Below are 20,124 nucleotides of genomic sequence, written 5' to 3' on the forward strand. Positions count from 1 at the left end.
TAAATAAAATCAGACATGAAAGAGGAAACATTACAACTGAAGCAATAAAATGAAAAGATTTTAAGGGATTATTATGAACGTTATATGCCAAAAAAACAAGCAACAAAAGCAATAATAGACAAATGAGACTGCATCAAATTAAAAAGCTTCTGCATAGCAAAACAAATCAACAAAGTGAACAGGCAACCCCTGGCATGGGAGAAAGTATTTGTAAATTATATCTTATAAAGAATTAATATCTAAAATCTCTAAGGAAATCATCCAATGCAATAGCAAAAAAACAAAAATAACCTGATTTTTAAAAAAAAGGTCAAACGACTTGAAATGACATTTCTTCAAAAAAGACACATGCATATGGCCAGTAAACATACAAAAAGGTGCTCACCTTCACTAATCATTAGGGAAATGCAAATTAAAGCTACAATAAGATATCACCTCACACAAGTTAAAATGGCTATTTAAAAAAAAAAAAAAAGGATGAGTGTATGCAAGGATGTGGACAAAAGGAAACCCTTGTACACTGTTGATGGGAATGTTAATTGGTGCAGCCACTATGGAAAACAGTATGGAGGATCCTCAAAAGCAGAAAACAGAACTACCATATGATCCAGGATTCTAGGTATATATCCAAAAGAGTTGCAATCAGGGTCTCAAAGAGGCATCAGCATTCCCATGTTTTTGCAGCATTATTCACTGTGGTAAAGACATGGAAACAACCTAAATGTCCAATGAGAAATGAGTGATAAATAAAAGGTGTATATACATAGAATGGAATATTATTAAGCCCTTAAAAAGGAATAAATCCTTCCATTTGCTAAAATGTGGATTCGGCTGAAATGACATTATTCTAAGTGAAATAAACCAGACTACATGATCCCATATCAAGAATATAAAATAGCCAAAGACATAGAAGCAGAGAGTAGAACGGTGGTTACCTGGGGCTGGGAAGGGACTCAAGGAGGTGTTGGTCAAAGGGTACATTTCAATTATACAAGGTAAGTCCTTGAGATCTACTATACAGCATAAAAGCCATAATTAACAATATTCTAGTGTGTACTTAAAACTTAAGCGAGTAGATCTTACGTTAAATGTTTGTATCACCAAAAAAACGGAGAGACAAAGGTTTTACAGGTGATGGTTATGTTTATGGCACTGTTTATGGTGATGGTTTCAATGGACTTATACTCGCCTGCAAACTCATCAACATGTGTATATTATGTATACCTTTTTGTATATAAATCATACTTCAATTTTAAAAAAATGAATTAGGCCAGGCACAGTGGCTCACACTTGTAATCCCAGCACTTTGGGAGGCCAAGGCCGGTGGATCACTTGAGGCCAGGAGTTCAAGACCAGTCTGGCCAACATGGTGAAACCCTGTCTCTACTAAAAATACAAAAATTAGCCAGATGTGGTGGTGTGGACCTGTAATCCCAGCTACTCAGGAGGCTGAGGCAGAGAATCGCTTGAACCTGGGAGGCGAAGTTTGCAGTGAGGCGAGGTCACTTGTCGTCCAGCCTGGGTGACACGCACAAGACTCTCTATTAAAAAAAAAAAAAAAAAAAAAAAAAAAAATTGAAATGAAATGAAATCTAGAAGAAACCACTGAAAGAGTTGAATGTGGCTTCGTCTGGGAGCAGAACAGGGCATGAAGAGAAAACTAAAGGGCAGTTGGTGGGGCAGGGAGTTTCTACTTTTTTAGTATAAAATTTTAGAACTTTTGATGGTTTCATTCTGATAAACATTGAAATAAACTTTAAAAGGGAACACTACAACACAACTGGGAAAAAAACCTGACACCACCACCCCTCCCTTGCACAAGTGAGGGTGTAATACTGCGGTGTCATCTAATGTCTGTGTTGCTATACACTAGGAGCTCTGTCACAAGGGCAGGGATCACATCTTTACAGACTGCTGTATTCACAGGTCTGGCACTTTCTAGGCACCAATACATATTTGTTGACTGAAAAAAATGTGTAAAACATTTCACAGTGGTAGAAGCAGCCCCCAGAGGACAAATGTGACAAAAGATACAGTGAGAGTTGTACTGTAGTTTGACATCAGGCACTGGCACACAGCAGGAGTTCAGAAAGATGTAGAATTTTGCTCTTTATTAAAGATTGGTGATGCTGCGTCCGGGGTTGGTGGATTCTTGGTCTCACTGACTTCAAGAACGAAGCCGTGGACCCTTGCAGTGAGTGTTTCAGTTCTTAAAGATGGTGTGTCCAGAGTTTGTTCCTTCAGATGTTCAGATGTGTCCAGTTTCTTCATTCTGGCGGGTTCGTGGTCTTGCTGATTTCAGGAGTAAACCCACAGACCTTAGCAGTCAGTGTTACAGCTCATAAATGTAGTGCAGACCCAATGCGCCAATAGCAGCAAGATTTATTGCAAAGAGAAAAACAATAAAGCTTCCACTGTGCTGAAGGATACCTGAGTGGGTTGCAGCAGGTGGCTCCCGCAGCCTGCTTTTATTCCCTTATCTGGCCCCACCCACATCCTGCTGATTGGCCCATTATTTTACAGAGAGGTAATTGGTCCATTTTATAGACAGTTGATTGGTCCATTTTACAGAGAGCTGATTGGTCCGTTTTGACAGAGTGCTGATTGGTGAGTTTACAATCCTTTAGCTAGACACAGAGTGCTGATTGGTGCATTTACAATCCTTTAGCTAGAAAGTTCCCCAAGTCCCCACTAGATTAGCTAGCCACAGAGCACTGATTGGTGCATTTACAAACCTTGAGCTAGACACGAAGTGCTGATTGGTGCATTTACAAACCTTTAGCTACACATAAAAGTTCTCCAAGTCCCCCACCCCTCCAACTAGACATAAAAGTTCTCCAAATCCCTACCCTAGTCAGGAGCCCAGCTGGGTTCACCTAGTGGATCCTAGGCAGGGCCTGCAAGGGGAGTTGCCCACCATTTCCGGGCAGCACACCTGGCACTCCTCAGCCCTTGGGTGGTGGATGGGCCCCGCCGCTGTGGAGCGGCCGGGGGTGGTCTGGGAGGCCAGGGAGGCTCCGGCCAGGCGGGAGCGGGGGCGGTGGGGGGCCTCGGGCATGGCGGGCTGCAGGTCCTGAGCCCTGTCTGGCGGGGAGGCGGCTGAAGCCCTGCGAGGTTTTGGGCGCCTGCAATACTGGGGGACTTGGCGCACCCTCCGCAGCTGCTGGCCTGGGTGCTAAGGCCCTCACTGCCCTGGCCAGCTGGGCCGGCGGGCAGCTCCGAGTGCGGGGCCCGCCAAGCGCGTGCCCACCTGGAACTCGCGCTGGCCCGCAAGTGCGCAGGCAGCCGGTTCCCGCCCGCGCCTCTCCCTCCACACCTCCCTGCAAGCAGAGGGAGCCAGGCTCTGGCCTCCGCCCGCCTGGAGAGAGGCTCCCGCAGGGCAGCGGTGGGCTGAAGGGCTCCTCAAGCGCCACCAGAGTGGACACCCAGGCCAAGGAGCCACTGAGGGCGAGCGAGGGCTGCTAGCACATTGTCACCTCTCAGTGAGAGAGAGAGAGGTTGGTAGTCCAAGGAGGGAGCGAGATCAAGGAAGACATTATCATGGCTGGGATATCAGAACATTGTTTGCAGTACTAAAAATAAGCATCTAGTGGAAGGAGGGACTTAAACGATGCCAGAGAGAGACGCTGAAGATAATTTCTGCAAAATATGGAAAATTATGATTTTTCTGTTGTGGAATTTCAGATGTTCTTCCTCCTCCCCTTCCAGAGCTAGCAGTTCTGCCATATTTTGATGATTGCTTGGGCAGTCACAGTGCCTTGCTAACCACATTCCCCGCCTCCCTTCTGAAAAAACACGTTCCCTACAATGTTCAATGTGTCTACTTAATGTTTGGCATCTATGTGCCTTGAGTAGCTCCAAATGATTCCAGTTAAGCAAACAGGTCATGAATGTTATTAAGGGGAATTCGAATTGAATTCTCTCCAGGGAAACATCACCATAAAACCAGGTAGACTTTAGAAAGTGGGACTGCATGGAAGCACATCACTTAAAATCACTGCCGACGTGTGCCAGGAGATGTGTTGGAGGAAAATGTTCTGAAGTGGATTATTGGCCTCCTTTATGGATTAATCACTCTGATATTTGTGATTTAGAATCAGGAAGAAAGCACATTACCTCATTACAGGAATTCGTTCTGGGAGGCATTCACAATTTGCCTCTTTCCCCAGGGATGGGCGGAGGGACTTGTAACCTTGAAAACATTCTTGCATGTAAGAAGTACAGAAAAACATTATATATTTCTGCATAAGGAGAAGCAGTGGAAAGTTTTTGTTTGTTTGTTCTGTTTGCTTTTTTTTTTTAATCTAACATAAGTTGACTATGCCAAAAACTACATTATCTGATGACCACATCTCTAGGGTAGGCAGTATGGTTTATAGCACTTTACCAAAAGGGAAGCTGAGGCTCAGTGGATAGTATCCAAGGTGAACTAACAAATTTGTGGATGAGCTCAGAGTTGATCCCAAATATAGATGACATAACTGCATAGGCAGGACCAGTTAAATTTGTGACGCCCAGTGCAAAATAAAAATGTGGAGCCTCTTGTTCAAAAATGATGTAAGACTTTCAAGATGGTGACAGCAGATCCTTAAAACAAGTGTGATCCCCTTCTGAGCACAACACCCTGTGTAACTGCACAGAATACAAATGCATAAGCCTGCCCCATATGTGGATGCCTCCCAGATTCTGTACATTTGGGCTAGCTCCACTGAAAAGAATTGGGACAGCTTTGATGAATATTAAACTATGATTATGCCTTAAAATATTGCCTTGAAAAATACTGTTAAACCCTCTGAATGTCAAAAATGGACTTCTACAATGATACTTGTAACTGAGTTAGAGATTATTTCAATATCATTTCGGATTGGCTCCTTCTATTTGATATTTACCTGTGAATGGATGCATTAATTTTTTGGCTTTACCATACACTTCACTGAGGAGACCATTTTGAGCTCTGTTTCCATCTAAGCTGATGTCCTTTGTCCTATTTCTGAGACCTACAGGCTGTTCATCAGGAATCTCAGCAGACCCCCACACACACCGTGAGCCCCTCACAGCCACGCAATCCCCACTGCTGCTCACCCCCCTGACACAGAGTGAAGACTCAAGAAACATTCATTGAATAAATGAATGAGTGCATGAACTCTAGGAAACTGCAGCAGAATTTCAGATTTTTTAAAATGGAGCAAGAAGCAGTCTCCATGCAATCAATATTCGGGCAATGGTCCAAGGGACCTATAGAATGGTTCTAAAATTAGACCATTAGCTCTCAAGAGAGGGCCAGGTCTAAAATCAGCATTTGAGCCAAAAGTCAAACCTGTCCTTGAAAAGTCCTTCAGGAGCTTCAGGTTGGAGGTACCATGAGAGGCTCACAGAAACCTACTGGGTGAGAAGCTGATGCACATCCCATATCTTATCTCACCCTGGGGCACATGCTCATTGCCTGCCAAGCTGTGCAGTAAATTCCAGTAGGTTAAATGCACATGTGATGTAACTGTTTCTTAAGAGGTAAGTCAGTGCCTTCTCTGAAGGAAGTGTTTATTACTTTATGTCTGCAGCGTTTCTTGCCCCTCCTCAGGGGAAGTTGTAAAATTCTGAGCTCTGCGTTTTATAAGACACTTAGTCTTGTGTTAAAACTTCACCCACAGTGATTTATCTTGCATCTTGCAACATTTCTGTATCTCACACATTTTCTATAATGAGCATGAATTACTTTTATAGTCAGTGGGAAAAAGAAAAACTTTACAGGGAGATTTTATACTTAGATCATTTTTTGGTTCTGAGCAAAACATTAAAAGAAAAGCTTTCCAGAGCCCTGTCCCCATCCATCGCCATCTAGCCTTCAGAGCAGTACAGGAGCCTGGCATCCAGGCTGAACACTAAACTGCTGAAGTGTGTATCTCAGATTCTCCACTTAATCTCTCTAGGCCTCAGTGTCCTCATCTGTAAAATGGTAGTAATACAATACCTTCTCCAAAGAGCTGCTCATATAACCTTTAGCACATGTCCATTCAGTGTGGTTAGTTAATTAGCTCTTATTGCCATATGAGTCTGTGTCTTCGGTGCTAATAGCCTAGATCTCAAACAACCTAATTCCTTATCTAAATGTGAATAATAGAGAAAGTTTTTAAATCCTCTTTAAAATAATCTCAAAAATAGAAAGGTGGCATAGCTAGAAGAGAAAGGGATGACATATCGACCTCACTGCACTCCTCAAGGGCTCCAGTGACCACCCCAACTCATGACAGAATAGGATGAAATTTGGCCATGTAGCAAAAAGAGCCATGAGCTTGACAATGTCATTTTTTGAACTGACTATATATCATTTATACTCAGTCAACATCCAAAGTAGATTTGAATGTTGTACATACCACTTGGAATCTGAAAATGTTTTCCCTTCCACTTTATTGGTGGAAAGGCACTTTTCTAATAATTGTCAATGAAGACCTTGTGCTAATAGATGCTGTCTATCTTTGAACCACTTGTCCCTTGGCTTTACAACATCACAGTTTTCTATTTTGCTTCCCTGTGACTAGCCCATCTTTCTTGATGTCCTTTTTAGGCACATCCTCCTTGACCTTATCACTTAAATCTTAACCTTTTCCAAGGACCTTTCATGGGCCCACTTCCTTCAGACCCTCTACTCTTCCTGGGTCTCAGTCTGTCCTGATAGTTTCAACCATGATCTTCTTTTATTTTGCCAATGAACTTGATACCTGTATTGCCAAATAAGTCCTTTCTTCAAAGTCCAAATCCATACAACTGACTGCCTTCAAAACATCTCCCCTTGGATATTTTACAGGTACCTCAAACTCAACATGTCCAGACTGAACTCATCATCCCTTCAAACAGTCTCCCTTATAGCATTCCCTCTCTCAGGAAATGGCAACTGTTTCCACCCTACTAATCAAGTCAGGAATCTGTGATTAATCCTTAACTCATCTCGGTTCCCTCACTGCCTAAATCTAATCAATCACCATGTTATCTTAATTCTATTTGTTAAATCAGTGCCTGTCAAATTTCTTTTACTGTAAACTAAAACACACATAACTGAAATAGAAGTTTCACAAAATAATTCTTATCATCATTATATGCAAGGCCGTGTAATATTTTCTCTTCTGTTGACATCTGTTACTGTTTCAAAATGCTAGTAACCAGTGAGTTACTATCAAATGTTTAACAACCAGTTAGCTCTTCTGGAGGCAAGGGAGGGAATACCTAATGTGTAGCATTTGCCCATATCCTTGGTGTGAATACTCCCACCATGGTTGAATTCAAGGTACCAACCAACCAGCTTGCAAACCACCTAAAGATTTAACAACCAGTTCTCATGACAATCTCCAGCATGCCACACTCATAACTCAACAGTTTGAGAGGCACTGATCTAAGTGTTCTTAAATCTTTTGGCTAATTTTCATTGCCAGTGCTGTTGTTCCTCTCCTAGCCACTATCATTTCTGATACGATTGGTTCAGTTCAATCTGAGCTATTTCAGATTTATTTCATATCTTCAAAGACTTTCTATTTGCACACTAGGCTGGAGTCTACAATTCTTACCATGGATTAAAAATCAACCCATGTTTTGGTACCTGCCTGATCCTTCTGCCCTCTCTTCCTTAATCACAACAAAAGTGTTCTCATCTTCTTGTTCTCGGTTCTTTAGACATGCCCTTTTTTTTGGCTAGAAAGTTCTTCCCTCCTATCTTTACTCAATGAATTCTTATCCTTTCTATCACAGTTTAAATGCTACTTTATTCATTCATTCATTCTTCTAGTGTGTGACAGGCATTCTGATAAGTGCTGAGGATCCAAGGAGAGGTAAAAATAAACACAATGCCTCACCCCACAGAACTTACACTGTAGAGGGGGAGAAACATATTATTTAAATAAAGATATTCAAATTTAAGCCCTAGTTCTGTAAGAACTTACAAAAATCTGTCCTAATCTGATAGATCAGGGGAGACTTTACCTGAGTAGGTGATAATTGATCAATTGTACCAGTCGAGCTAATATAGAAAGGATACATATAACCTAATTAGTCTAAGGGGTGGCTAACTAACAGTACAGGCAGAAAGAAGAATATATGAAAACCCACATTGCAGGAGGGAACATGACAAGATCCAGGAACCAAATGAAAGCCAGTGTGACAGGAATGCAAAGAGGAACAGGAGCAAGATATGAGATGGAGCCAAAGAGACAGATAGAAGCCACTCTATGAAGAGCACTCTAGACTTTGTTAAAACTTTGAGTCTCTAACAAAAAACCAGTGGGAGGCCTTTGACATGTTGAAAGCAGGGATATGGTGTGTTCATAATTCTGGTTTGGAAACATCACTCTGGCAGCAGTGAGAATGACATGGAAGGGGGAAAAAATAGATGTAGAGACAAATTAGGAACTATCACAGTCCTCCAAACAGAAATGCTTCTAACACAAATTAAGATGCTGGTGATGCACGTGGGAAAAAATCAACATATTAGAGAGATGTAGGGGGTAACCTTGATAAGACAAGATAATGGATTGGACAGTTACTCACACTCTTCCTTTCCAACTTGGGCCTGGCAGAATGGCTCTCACAAAGAAGGGTGGTGAGACAAAAAGGGCCATTCTGCCATTAACAAGGTGGTGACCTCATTGATGATACACCATCAACATTCACAAGCACGTCCATGGAGTGGGCTTCAAGAAGTCTGCCCCTTGGGCACTCAAAGAGATCTGGAAATTTGCCACGAAGGAGATGGGAACTCCAGATGTGTGCATTGATACCAGGCCCAACAAAACTGTCTGGGCCAAAGGAATAAGGAATGTCCCATACTGTGTCCATGTGTGGTTGTCTAGAAAATGTTCTGAGGATGAAGATTCACCAGATAAGTTCTATACTTCCATTACCTATGTACCTGTTACCACTTTAAAAAATCTACAGACAGTCAATGTGGATGAGAACTAACTGCTGATCATCAAATACATCAAATAAAGTTATAAAATTGTAAAATAATATAATAATAATAATGGATTAACTAAACGCTATGAAAGAGAGGGAAGTATCAAGGATGACTTGCGATGTTTGAGTTACAAAACTGAATGAGTCATAGTACTGTCTGCTTAAGATGAGCAAAATGAGATGTCTTAAGAACAGTTTGATAAACTGCCTAGAATAGAGGAGAGATCTGGGTTAGGATATCAGTTTGTAAAATACCTGTGTATAGATAGTGAACATGATGCCATAGCCCTGAATGAACTCATCAACTGAGAATGTATAAGAGAAAACAGTCTGGAAACCAAGATTTAAGCAAATCCAAAAATTAGTGGTAGGGTAGTGAAGGGTGCACTGACAAAGGGAAGAGGAATAGCCAAGTGGTAGGAGGAAAACCAGGAGAAGCTGATGTCAAAGACCAGTATCTTTTGGTCGAATAGCAAGAAGAGACACCAGACTGCTGTGGGTGAAAGTGAGTACAATGTACAGATAGGGTGTCAGTGAATCTGGACCACTTATTAGAGAAGTTTGCCTTTGAAGAGGAGAGACCTGAGTAGTACTTGTGAAATATTTGGGAACTTTTGGTTGTGCTTTAATGAGAGGCATTTGAACACATTCATCAGCTATGAAAAACACCAATTTGAAAGAAAGTTAAATACACAAGAGAAAGAAAGACTAAAGGCGGGTGCAGCACACCAACATGGCACAAGTATACATATGTAACAAACCTGCACGTTATGCACATGTACCCTAGAACTTAAAGTATAATAATAATAATAAATAAATAAATAAATAAGAAAGACTAAAGGCAAGTGGGAGGTTTAAAAAAAGTTGGGGACTAATCCCTGTGTACCCATGGCACCCCTACACTTACCCTTTCTTAATTCTGACTACACTTGTAATTCTTAATTATCTGTATTTCTCATTACATTGTACTCCATGAGGACAGGAATTAGCTCTGCCTCATTTACTTTTTTTCATTGATGCAATATAGGTGTACACGGTTTCAAGGTACATGTGTAATTTAATTCATTCATGTAACCTGTTTACTTTGTATCATTTGTGAATAGCAAAGCACTGAGATAGGAGGCATGAATAAACGTTATTTTTTAAATTGTACATTAAAGTGAATGAAATTGGAGGTACATTTAATAAAACAGTCAAAAAATCTTGTTATACTAATATGTGCATATATATGCATGCACACATATCATGGTTATTGACTTCTTAGGCTAAAATTAAAATTGGTACCATGACCATAAGCATACATTATTTGAGCACTAAGACAAGAAGACCTTAGAAGGAGAGAAATTAAAAGTCAGCCAAGAACTAGGAACTCTCCAGATAGATGGGCAAGGCCATGAGTCATCTTTGTGCAGAGAATTGAGCCCTGATAAAAATCAAGGAAACAAATGGTGAAAGAACAACTTGTTAAGACAAGTGGATGCATCATTCACACTGATCCAGGTGAAACCCCAAATAACAGGATTTCTTTATCTGAGATTGTTTGATGACCTACCAAGTTAAGAAAACCAAACCAAACCAAACAAGAAACGCTCAATTCCATTTTGGAGACAATATTGAATGCCTCATTTAGGGAAGCAAGTCAATGCAGCAAAAAAGAAATCAGATGTGCACTTCTTTCCCAGCTTTGCCAGTTTTATGATAAGTTCTTTTGTCTGATCTCAGTTTCTTTACCTGTTTAAAGAGAATAATCATACCTAATAGGGTGGTTGTATAAAGTAAAGGAGATTACATATCATGTTTATGAGCACCACACTCAGAATAGCTGTCTGCTTCTCTGCCTTGTAGGTTGCAAACCTGAGAATTTCACATTGCATTGGCAGTTCTGACATAGTCTTATTTATACCCCATAAGCTCTGATTCATACAATAGTACAATGAGAATGCCATGCTATATCTATAATTGCTGAGAAGACTAGATGACATAGTGTGCTGAAGGAGCTTTGTGAAATACAAAAAACTACTTAAACGAGTAGTCAGCAGATGACAGCCCATGTGCCAAATCCAGCCCACCACCTGGATTTTTGTTTGTTTGTTTTATGACTCAAAAGCTAAGAATGGTTTTTACATTTTTAAATAGTTGAAAAAATCAAAAGATGAATATTTCATGATGTGAAAATACATCAAATTCAAATTTCAGTGTCTATAAATAAAGTTTTATTGGAACACGTCCACACTCACTTGTTTACATATTGTCTATGGTTGCTTTTGCACTACAATGGCAGAGTTGAGTAGTTGTGATTGAGACCATATGGGAATATTTACTATCTGGTTCCTTACAGAAAAGGTTTCCCTACTCCTGACTTAAATTAAATATAGTGACAAAAAGCATAAAGATTTTAGGGATTTTTTTGAGATTAAAAAAATTTGTAAGTTATTGGCGAAGTGTCTGCACTATAGTAATGGCTCAATAAATGGATGTTGCTGTTTATATTCCTTAATTAGGTTATTAATTCAACAAATAGTTATTGAGTGCATACTCGCCAGATACTGCTCCAAGAACCACAGAATAGAGCAATGAACATAATTGCACAAAATTCCTTTGCTCATTGAACAGATAATAAACAGACAAATAAAAATAAGTAGAGTATATTATATGGCTGGGAGAAAAAATAAAGGGAGCGAGAACAGACATTTTGAGGATAGAAGTTGCAATTTTTAGATGCAGTGGCCAGGGGAGACATCACTGGAAAGATGACATTTGAATGAAAACCTGAAGGACACAAAGGAGTCCAGGGAGGTGCTGTGGGGGTGGTGAGGAGTATTGTCCCAGGCAGGGGAAAAATACAAAAGCTCGGAGACAGAGAGAGCTTAGAGTGTTCGAGGAACACCAAGGAGTCAATGGGCTGGAGTGGCAGGGAACGATGGGGAGAATAACAGGAGATTAAATCAGAAGAGTGTTGGGTAGGGCTTTCAAGAACCATCTAGGGACTCTGGCTTTTACTCTGAGTAGGAGAGGAAGCAAGTTTTGAGCAGAACAGTGGCATGGCCTGACTCACATTTAATCCAGATCCATCCAGCTGCTCCAGCGCAAACACCCTGTAGCACAGACTGATTAAAATTTTATAAGTTGATTTGCAACATCAACTACAGCTAAATGGTATTAAATTGGGGGAATATTGCATATTCTCTCCATGGAAATTAATAAACCACTTGATGGGTACACAGCACCTTCCTTACATTATTTAAGACAATGTCAGAATGATGAAACTGCTTCTAATTTATGGACAAAGAATATGACTTCTCGGAATCCCACAGGATAGTTCTAACCATTTAATTTCTGCTGATTCTCACAACTGCTTCAGCTTTTCTAACAGAATCTTTGGACGAATATGGCCTCTTTTTTTGATGCAAATATTTTCATTTGGACAGTGATTCAGGCTGACCTGGACAGACCTAGAGAATGCCTCTTTGCTGTAAGATTGTTCCTCAAGCTTTCTTTCATTACTGCTTCCATCTACCAAGGAACCTTTGTAGACATATTTTTTTTCCTAATTTCCACCACAGGAACATTTTTTATTGTGCTAAAATATATAATATAATATTTATCATTTTAGCTATTTGCAAGTATACTATTTAATGTCCTTAAATGTATTTACAACATTGTGTAACCATCACCAGTATCTATACCCAAAATTTTCTCATCATCCCCTACATAAACTCTGTTCCCATTAAACAATAACTCCCTATTCCCCACTCCCCCGAGCCCCTGGTAACTGACAGATACCATGCTTTCTGTCTCCATGAAATTGCCTATTCTAGGTACCTCATGTAAGTGGAATCACATACAATATGTGACCTGTGTCTGGCTTATTTTGCTTAGCATAATGTTTTCAAGGTCCATCCATGTTGTAGCATGTATCAACATTTTACTCCTCTTTATGGCTGAGTAATATTCCATTGCATGGATATACCACATTTGATTATTTGTTCACCTATTGATGTGTTTCTCTATGCATATATGTACATCTGTGTGTGTATATATATGTGTGTGTATATCTGTGCTTTCTACATAAATAGTGTAAAATTGTTTTACCACCAACCCCAGAATGAATTTTCACCTGCAAGAGAAGGGAGGGTATCACCCTCATTGATAATGCAGGTTCTCAGGTATAGATTCCCAGGTTTCCTGCCAAAAATGAGGTACATGTGTAGGTAATGTTTATTATTATTATTATTTTTGAGACCAAGTCTCACTTTGTCACCTAGGCTGGAGTGTAGTGGCGTGATCTCAGCTCATTGCAACCTCTGCCTCCCAGGGTCAAGTGATGCTTGTGCCTCAGCCTCCCGAGTAGCTGGGATTACAGGCGCGCACCACCATGCCCGGCTAATTTTTGTATTTTTAGTAGAGACAGGATTTCGCCACATTGGCCAGGCTGGTCTTGAACTCCTGACCTCAGGTGATCCACCCTCCTCAGCCTCCTAAAGTGCTGAGATTACAGGCATGAGCCACTGCGCCCTGCCAGTAATGTTTATGTGTAGATAAGCTACTTAGAGTGAAGCCATGGATAAGGAAAATGACCTCAGAACACATGAGTATGAAAAGTCATCTTTATTCCCAATGCAATCGAGTTATCTGTATTTTATTTAGTCTTCATAATTACCAACAGTTTATAAAGGAATGAACTCAAGAATGTTTGGAAAACAGCTGTAAGCAGTCATGTCAGGATCCAAGCTAAGGGAGCCGATATTCTAACTAAACTTTTGAAAGCGGTGGCAATTCATGATGTTACTATTCCCACTGAGTCAAAAATATTTCTGGAACACAAAGAGAATGATTAAGTAAGTAAAATAGGAAAAAAATGAAATCAGTGTCACATCTGAAGATCAGAGGAGTGGGAAGCTGGTACCTGCTAGGGTGTGCATGGTTGTGCCACCATATGGCAGGAGTGTTGGTGTCTAGTTGGAAGGCCATATGGCAAGGTATGTGGCACACACTCACCTAGGTCTTATTCTCTTGTGGTTGCCCAACGCCATATTGTCTCTTTCTGTAAAGAAGAGATTTAAAAGATTGTTGAACAGTGTTAATAAAGTCAACAACTTCAAATGCCCTTCAAATGTCATCAAAGACAAGGAGAGACTGAGGAACTGCCAGAGTATGAGACTGAGATGTGACGACTGAAGACCACATGGGGTCCTGGATTGGATCCTGGAACAGAGAAAGGAGGTTCACAGGAACACTGGGAAATTCTGAATAAAGCCTATCATTTAGTACTGTCATATCAATGTTAATTTTTTAATTTTAGTTAATTGTCCCAGGATTATACAAGATGTTAGCATGAGGGGAAGGTGAGTGTGTTGTGCTTCTTCTGTGAGTCTATAATTACTTAAGAATAAAAAGTAAAATAAAACAACAACCAAATTTCTGGTAGCTGCTGAGTATCAGAAGCGAACTTGAGACTGGCAAATGCTGAAGCATGATGAGAGTGAGGGAGTATATATTTGCATCACAGCAGCTTTGATGCCTGCCATAAGAGTGACTCCTGTCCTTGTCTCCTTTCCGATTCCTTTGCAGGGTGTGCTGGGTGCATCATGTAACTGGCATGTGGGTGTACCCTTTCCTGGAACACATTGGCCCAGGAGCCAGAATCATCTTCTTTGGGTCTACAACCATCTTAATGAACTTCCTGTACCTGCTGGGAGAAGTTCTGAACAACTATATCTGGGATACACAGAGAAGTAAGTATTGTCTGAGGGAACATAAAACAAGAGAATTACTGCCGACAAGAGTCTGTGCAGAGACTGAGGGAAAATTCCACTGTAGCCTCTTCTTTTAGCCTTCACACAGGATCTCCTGTAAAGAGCTCCATTTTTATAACTACAATATGAATTTAAGAGCTTCTGACAGTTACCAGAAAGGTTTACTAGTCACTTGGTCTTATTAGCTAGTAAAACATCCAAATCTAAAGAGGAAAGAGGCATGTCTATAAAATTTTATAGGGAAAAATGTAGTGTTAACAAAAAACACATATTAGGGAAATTTGTCCTCATTAACAACACAATACTGCCTTAGTTAGCTAAAGGGACCCCAAATTAAATAGATACATTATTAAATATAACCAGTCTCCTTTAAAGTCACCCAGATCTCCACTTTCTATGTGGGTGCAATCACCTGGGAAAGGTCTCACTGCCATTCTGCTAGAGCTCTATCTAAGCAGTGTGCGATGCTCCAGCCACCTTGACTCACCAGTGGTTGTCATATGGAAGGTCTGAAAGTGGCAAAGAGCTACAAGCAGTAAAAGATAATATTTCATGGCTGCAAAAACTCTTAATCTGTGATTTGATTTCTCATTTGTTTCCATTTATGGCAGAGCCTCTATCTTGGCAAGGCACGTAATCTTATCCAAGCTGTGCAAAACCTGTCCAAAGTGTATGTAAAATAACATAAAAATTGAAAGGTGGAAAAAGCGCCAGCATAGACATGTAGTGACTGAGTCCTGCATGAAAATACATCCAAAGGCAAGATGGTTTGGAGATTTTAGGAATCCCTGGCTCTTTCCTCTGACACAATCACAGCATTCTAGACATCCGCAGTAAATGGACTCTGTGACACAGACATTGAGAACCCTGCTTTGTGCCAGACACCCTGCCAGGAGCTCAATCGAATCAGACAAATAAAGCACAGTGAGTGCATGGTTACTGTGTGTGGTTACTGAATCGGACTTTTGTGTGTGTGGATCCTCTAAGATTGTACGTGTCAGGGTATTAGCCAAGGTTAAATGGTCCAGGGGAATTTGAGGGTTTCTTTTCTCAGCAGCTTTTGATTTTAATCAATGTTCTATTAGAAAAAGTATCAACATTTTTAATTCTGTTCAGGCCACAGCTTGGGAACCAGTAACTAATCTTTTAATAATGTTCCACCTGTTCAATGGAAATATCAATCTTTCTCCATTAATATACAGAAGTATTTAGTTACTTGACAAAAATATTTTGAGAACAAAGTATAAACCTTTCTCAGCTTCTTGGGAGAAAGGCTATATTTAAACTTAAATGAATGTGTCCAATATGTTTTTCAGGAAGTATTTAAGCACCTGTTTACTCTTGAATTGATTGATTTGACAGTCATTTGGCCACAGTTCTGCTACTTCTATGAGAGGATGACCTGAAAACCAGTAGAGAGAAATATCCACTCTACATTAATAGAATACTGCTTTTTAGCAGTTTTGAATGAAGAGTTAAAAATGAATAATGAAATAAAGGGTTTTTTAATGATTTGTTTGATTTATGCCATTCTCTTAAGTAACATAAGATTGACTAACTTTTTAAAAATTCATTTTAGATATGAAAATTAACTTTATGTACCTAGGACCATCTAGTTAGTTCCACAGAGACAGATGTTTTGTGCCAAGTAGGTATCATCCTCATTTACAAGAGGGATCACAAACTGATGGCCTCCCCCAACTTCTACCTAACAAGTTCTGTTAGGCGTACATGGTGGAATTTTTGGTTTTGAATCAGTATTTTAAAATTGGGTGATTTCGGCTGGGCGCTGTGGCTCACGCCTGTAATCCCGGCACTCTGGGAGACGGATGCAGGTGGATCATGAGATCAAGAGATCAAGACCATCCTGGCCAACATGGTGAAATCCCGTCTCTACTAAAAATACAAAAATTAGCCGGGCATGGTGGCGTGTGCCTGTAGTCCCAGCTACTCGGTGAGGCAGGAGAACTGCTTGAACCCAGGTGGCAGAGGTTGCAGTGAGCTGAGATCGCACCACTGCACCCCAGCCTGGCAACAGAGCAAGACTCCATCTCAAAAAAAATAAATAAATAAAAATTGGGAGATTTGACATAAAGGCCAGATTTTCACCTTCTTAGCAAATATTTTAAGATCTGGAAACACAGAGACCATTGTTCTCTTCTGGTGACAATGGTTTAGAATAGAGTATCAGTTATCCCTTGGCTGGACACGGTGACTCACACCTGCAATCCCAGAACTTTGGGAGGCTAAGGTGGGCGGATCACTTGAGGCCAGAAGTTCAAGACCAGTCTGGCCAACCTTGTGAAACTCCATCTCTACTAAAACTACAAAAATGAGCCGGCATTCACACCTGTAATCTCAGCTACTTGGGAGGCTAAGGCACGAGAACCGCTTCAACCTGGAGGCAGAGGTTGCAATGCACCGAGATCATGCCACCACACTCCATCCTCCTGAGCCACAGAGTGAAACTATGTCTCAAAAACAAAAGAAAAGAAAAAAGAATTGAGTATCAGTTATCTGCTTTAGATGAGTAACTTTCCCTCGTTCTCACCTGGCCACTTTACTCAGTCACATTAGCTGCTGGTTCTGTTAGCTGTTCAGTTGAAAACTACTCACCAAAAGAAGCATGTTAGGATGAATTGAGGACATGGGAGTACAGTACTACAATCCTGATTATTTCACATCAGTTACCATACAATCCCCCAAGAAGAAGAAAGTTTGCATTGGAGCCACCCTCCTTTTTCTATAATGGTTTTTAATAGCTCAACTCCGCCTACTTGGGTAGCTTATGTTAGCTACAACTTCAAGATAAAATTCACATTATTGCAGAATCTTACAGCTGAGAGATTGGAAATCATTGAAACCGACCCTTTCCTTTCACCAAAGGTAACTGAGGCCCCAAAATCTTAAGTGACCCTCCAGAATAGGTGATGGCAGAGCCAGTGCCTTCTAACTGATGTTCAGTCCAGTCTCCAAGTTTCCCCTTTGTATAAGGATATCAGTTGTATTCGATTAGGGCCCACCCTGATGACCTCATTTGTAAATACCCTGTCTCCAAGTAAAGTAATATTCTGAGATCCTGGGGGTTAGGATTTCAACATATGAATTTGGGAGCGGGGGACACAGTTCAGTTCATAATACTTCACTCCCCCCCACCAGAATACATGTCCTTCACCCCATGAAAATATGCCATCCCAACAACCCCAAACGTCTTTCAAACATCAACTCTCAAGTCCAAAATCTCATCTTAAATATCATAAAATTGGGTATGCATGAGACTCAGGGTATGAGTCATCCTGAAGCAAAATTGTTCTCTAGCTGTGTGTGAACCCGGGAAACCAGCAAAAAGTTATCTGCTTCCAAAACAGAATGGTGGGACAGGCATAGAATATACATTCCCATTCTGTAAGGGAGAAGTTACAGGGGAAAAACAAAGAATCATGGTTCCCAAGCAAGTCTGAAGCTAGCGGGGGAAATTCCATTCCATTTTAAGGCTTGAAAATAATCCTCTTTGGCTAGATGCTCTGTCCTCAGGGCTCACAGGGGAGGGGACACATAGCCCTGCCTTCCATGCGCAGGGTCACAGGAGCCCCACCCCCACAGCCCTGGGCAATAGTTCCACCCTCTACAACCAAGGAGGAACCAGTCGCTGAACCATCTTTGAAGCCATTGGTCCTTCATTTCATCCTCTCTCCCTCCCTTTCAGTCCACCCTGTCAATGTTTCTGCTGGTATAAAATTCTCAAAAACCGTGTTGGCCTCCCATGCAAGTCATGGGGGTCCAAGCAGTCAGACAAGAGGGCACTCCGTGGATCTTTTTCACATAACCACCTCTCTATTTTTGGCATCTGCTGTGGAGGTTGATTGGATCTGTGAGTCACGTACCTAATTTCATTAGCACATGGCTGTCCAGCCACACCCTTGGCATTCTCTCCCAATCTGAGGTACTGAGGGTTAAGTACTTCAATGTAGCAGTTTGGGGAAGGGCGGTTCGGACACAATTCACAGCTGAAATATTTCTGTACTTAAGCTAAGATTTTATCCCAATTTTGGTATATCTGACCAGTCTTATTAAAGCTACATTTTGTAAGACCAGAAATGAGTCTTTTCAAAACCAAAAGTTTGGTGTGAGGACAGAGAAAGTAGGCTAGCCGGGAGACAGGAGAGGTCTATGTGTGCAGAAACCTGCACCTCTTCGCCTCCCGCTGCCCGTACACGTCATTTCCACCCAGGCCCACCCAGGCCTAGCAATGTCCCAGCACTGCCCCCTGGTGGAGCCCTCCCCACGGGCTGCAGGAAGGGCATGTGACTTGACTCCCTCAGCGCCCTGCAATCTTGTCTCCTCTGGTCCCAAAAGTGTATCCTGCCTCTGCTTTGTGAGAGATTTCTTCCTGCCTTTTGCGTGGAAATTTTATCTCTGGTTCTTGCAGACATTATTTACAGCTGTCTAATTTTTTCTCTCTACCTCACAGCTGCCAAACTAAAGTAGGTGGGAAGCCATTTTCCCTCTCTAGGTCAGTGAATAACCCCCGTTCTCCACCCGCGCTTTTGAAGATTCCAGCACTGCTGCCAAGTCAACCCATCTGCAGCAGAACGCTTTGGAAAAAACAGACTTTAAAAAGAGAAGCAAATTGCTCTTAGCCCCTGATAGCCTCTCCACAGGAGAGGGAATATGGACAGAGCTGAGGTTCAAGACACATGTGCTGTTTGAGCTGAATCTGTGCTATTTTCTTTTTTCCGTGGTTACCCAACAACGAAGGCGTGTTGTACCTTCTTGCCTTCAACACTGTTCCTCCTCCCGTCAGATGTCCTTACTCCTCAACTTTAAGTTTTCCTTCATAGGATTTCTGAGAAGGACTTTGGAAAAAGTGCTCCAGATCTCTGCCAGTTCCTTAGCCATGAAAATCAAACATAAAAGACCATCTGGGGACATTCGTTCAGAGCACGTTACCCACATTCCACCACCACTACTCTGACAGCACAAAACATATACCAGGAGCTGGGGGTTATGTGGTGGGGAAGCCCTTCCTATTGTAAGCCCTAACATTATGACCCTCTGGGGTTAAATTTCATAATTTTCATATTGTGGAGTCCAATATTTTGTTTTACTGCTTTCCACTAGTCCAGGCTTCTGAAGTCTTCTCTGTGTTCACTGCTTATTAATTTTATTCAACAAAGATTAATTGAGCTCCTGCAATGAGACATACACCCTATGTTAGGTGCTGGGGATATAATCAGGAACAAAACAGGGAAGGGCCCTACCCTCAGAAAGCTTGCAATTTATGAAAGAATACTAACAAAACCTGCAAAGCGGTATTTTAAGTTATTTTGTTTCATTTTTGCTATTGAAACAAAGAAACTGAGAATTTGGTAAGATTCAAAAAATGTTTAGGTACAAGAAAAAGAAAAAAGCAAGAAGCACTTGCCAGATT

The 20,124-nt window shown here is 41.1% G+C and overlaps 1 protein-coding gene across 4 annotated transcripts in view; it reads left to right on the forward strand.

Moving 5' to 3' along the window:
- The window catches only part of AIG1 (androgen induced 1), a 270,247-nt gene that overhangs the window by 248,739 nt on the left and 1,384 nt on the right, over positions 1-20,124 (forward strand). For 2 of the 4 annotated variants that reach the window (XM_073022537.1, XM_008006815.3), the window contains 2 exons: positions 14,509-14,672; positions 16,010-16,205. In XM_073022537.1, coding sequence (XP_072878638.1) covers positions 14,509-14,672; positions 16,010-16,043 — 198 coding nt within the window. In that variant the 3' untranslated portion in view covers positions 16,044-16,205. Of the gene's footprint in view, positions 1-14,508; positions 14,673-16,009; positions 16,206-20,124 lie in introns of those variants that run through there. The other 2 variants (XM_073022538.1, XM_008006812.3) reach the window with 1 other exon arrangement.

The sequence above is a fragment of the Chlorocebus sabaeus genome, chromosome 13, assembly GCF_047675955.1.
Source record: "Chlorocebus sabaeus isolate Y175 chromosome 13, mChlSab1.0.hap1, whole genome shotgun sequence".
Classification (NCBI taxonomy): domain Eukaryota; kingdom Metazoa; phylum Chordata; class Mammalia; order Primates; family Cercopithecidae; genus Chlorocebus; species Chlorocebus sabaeus.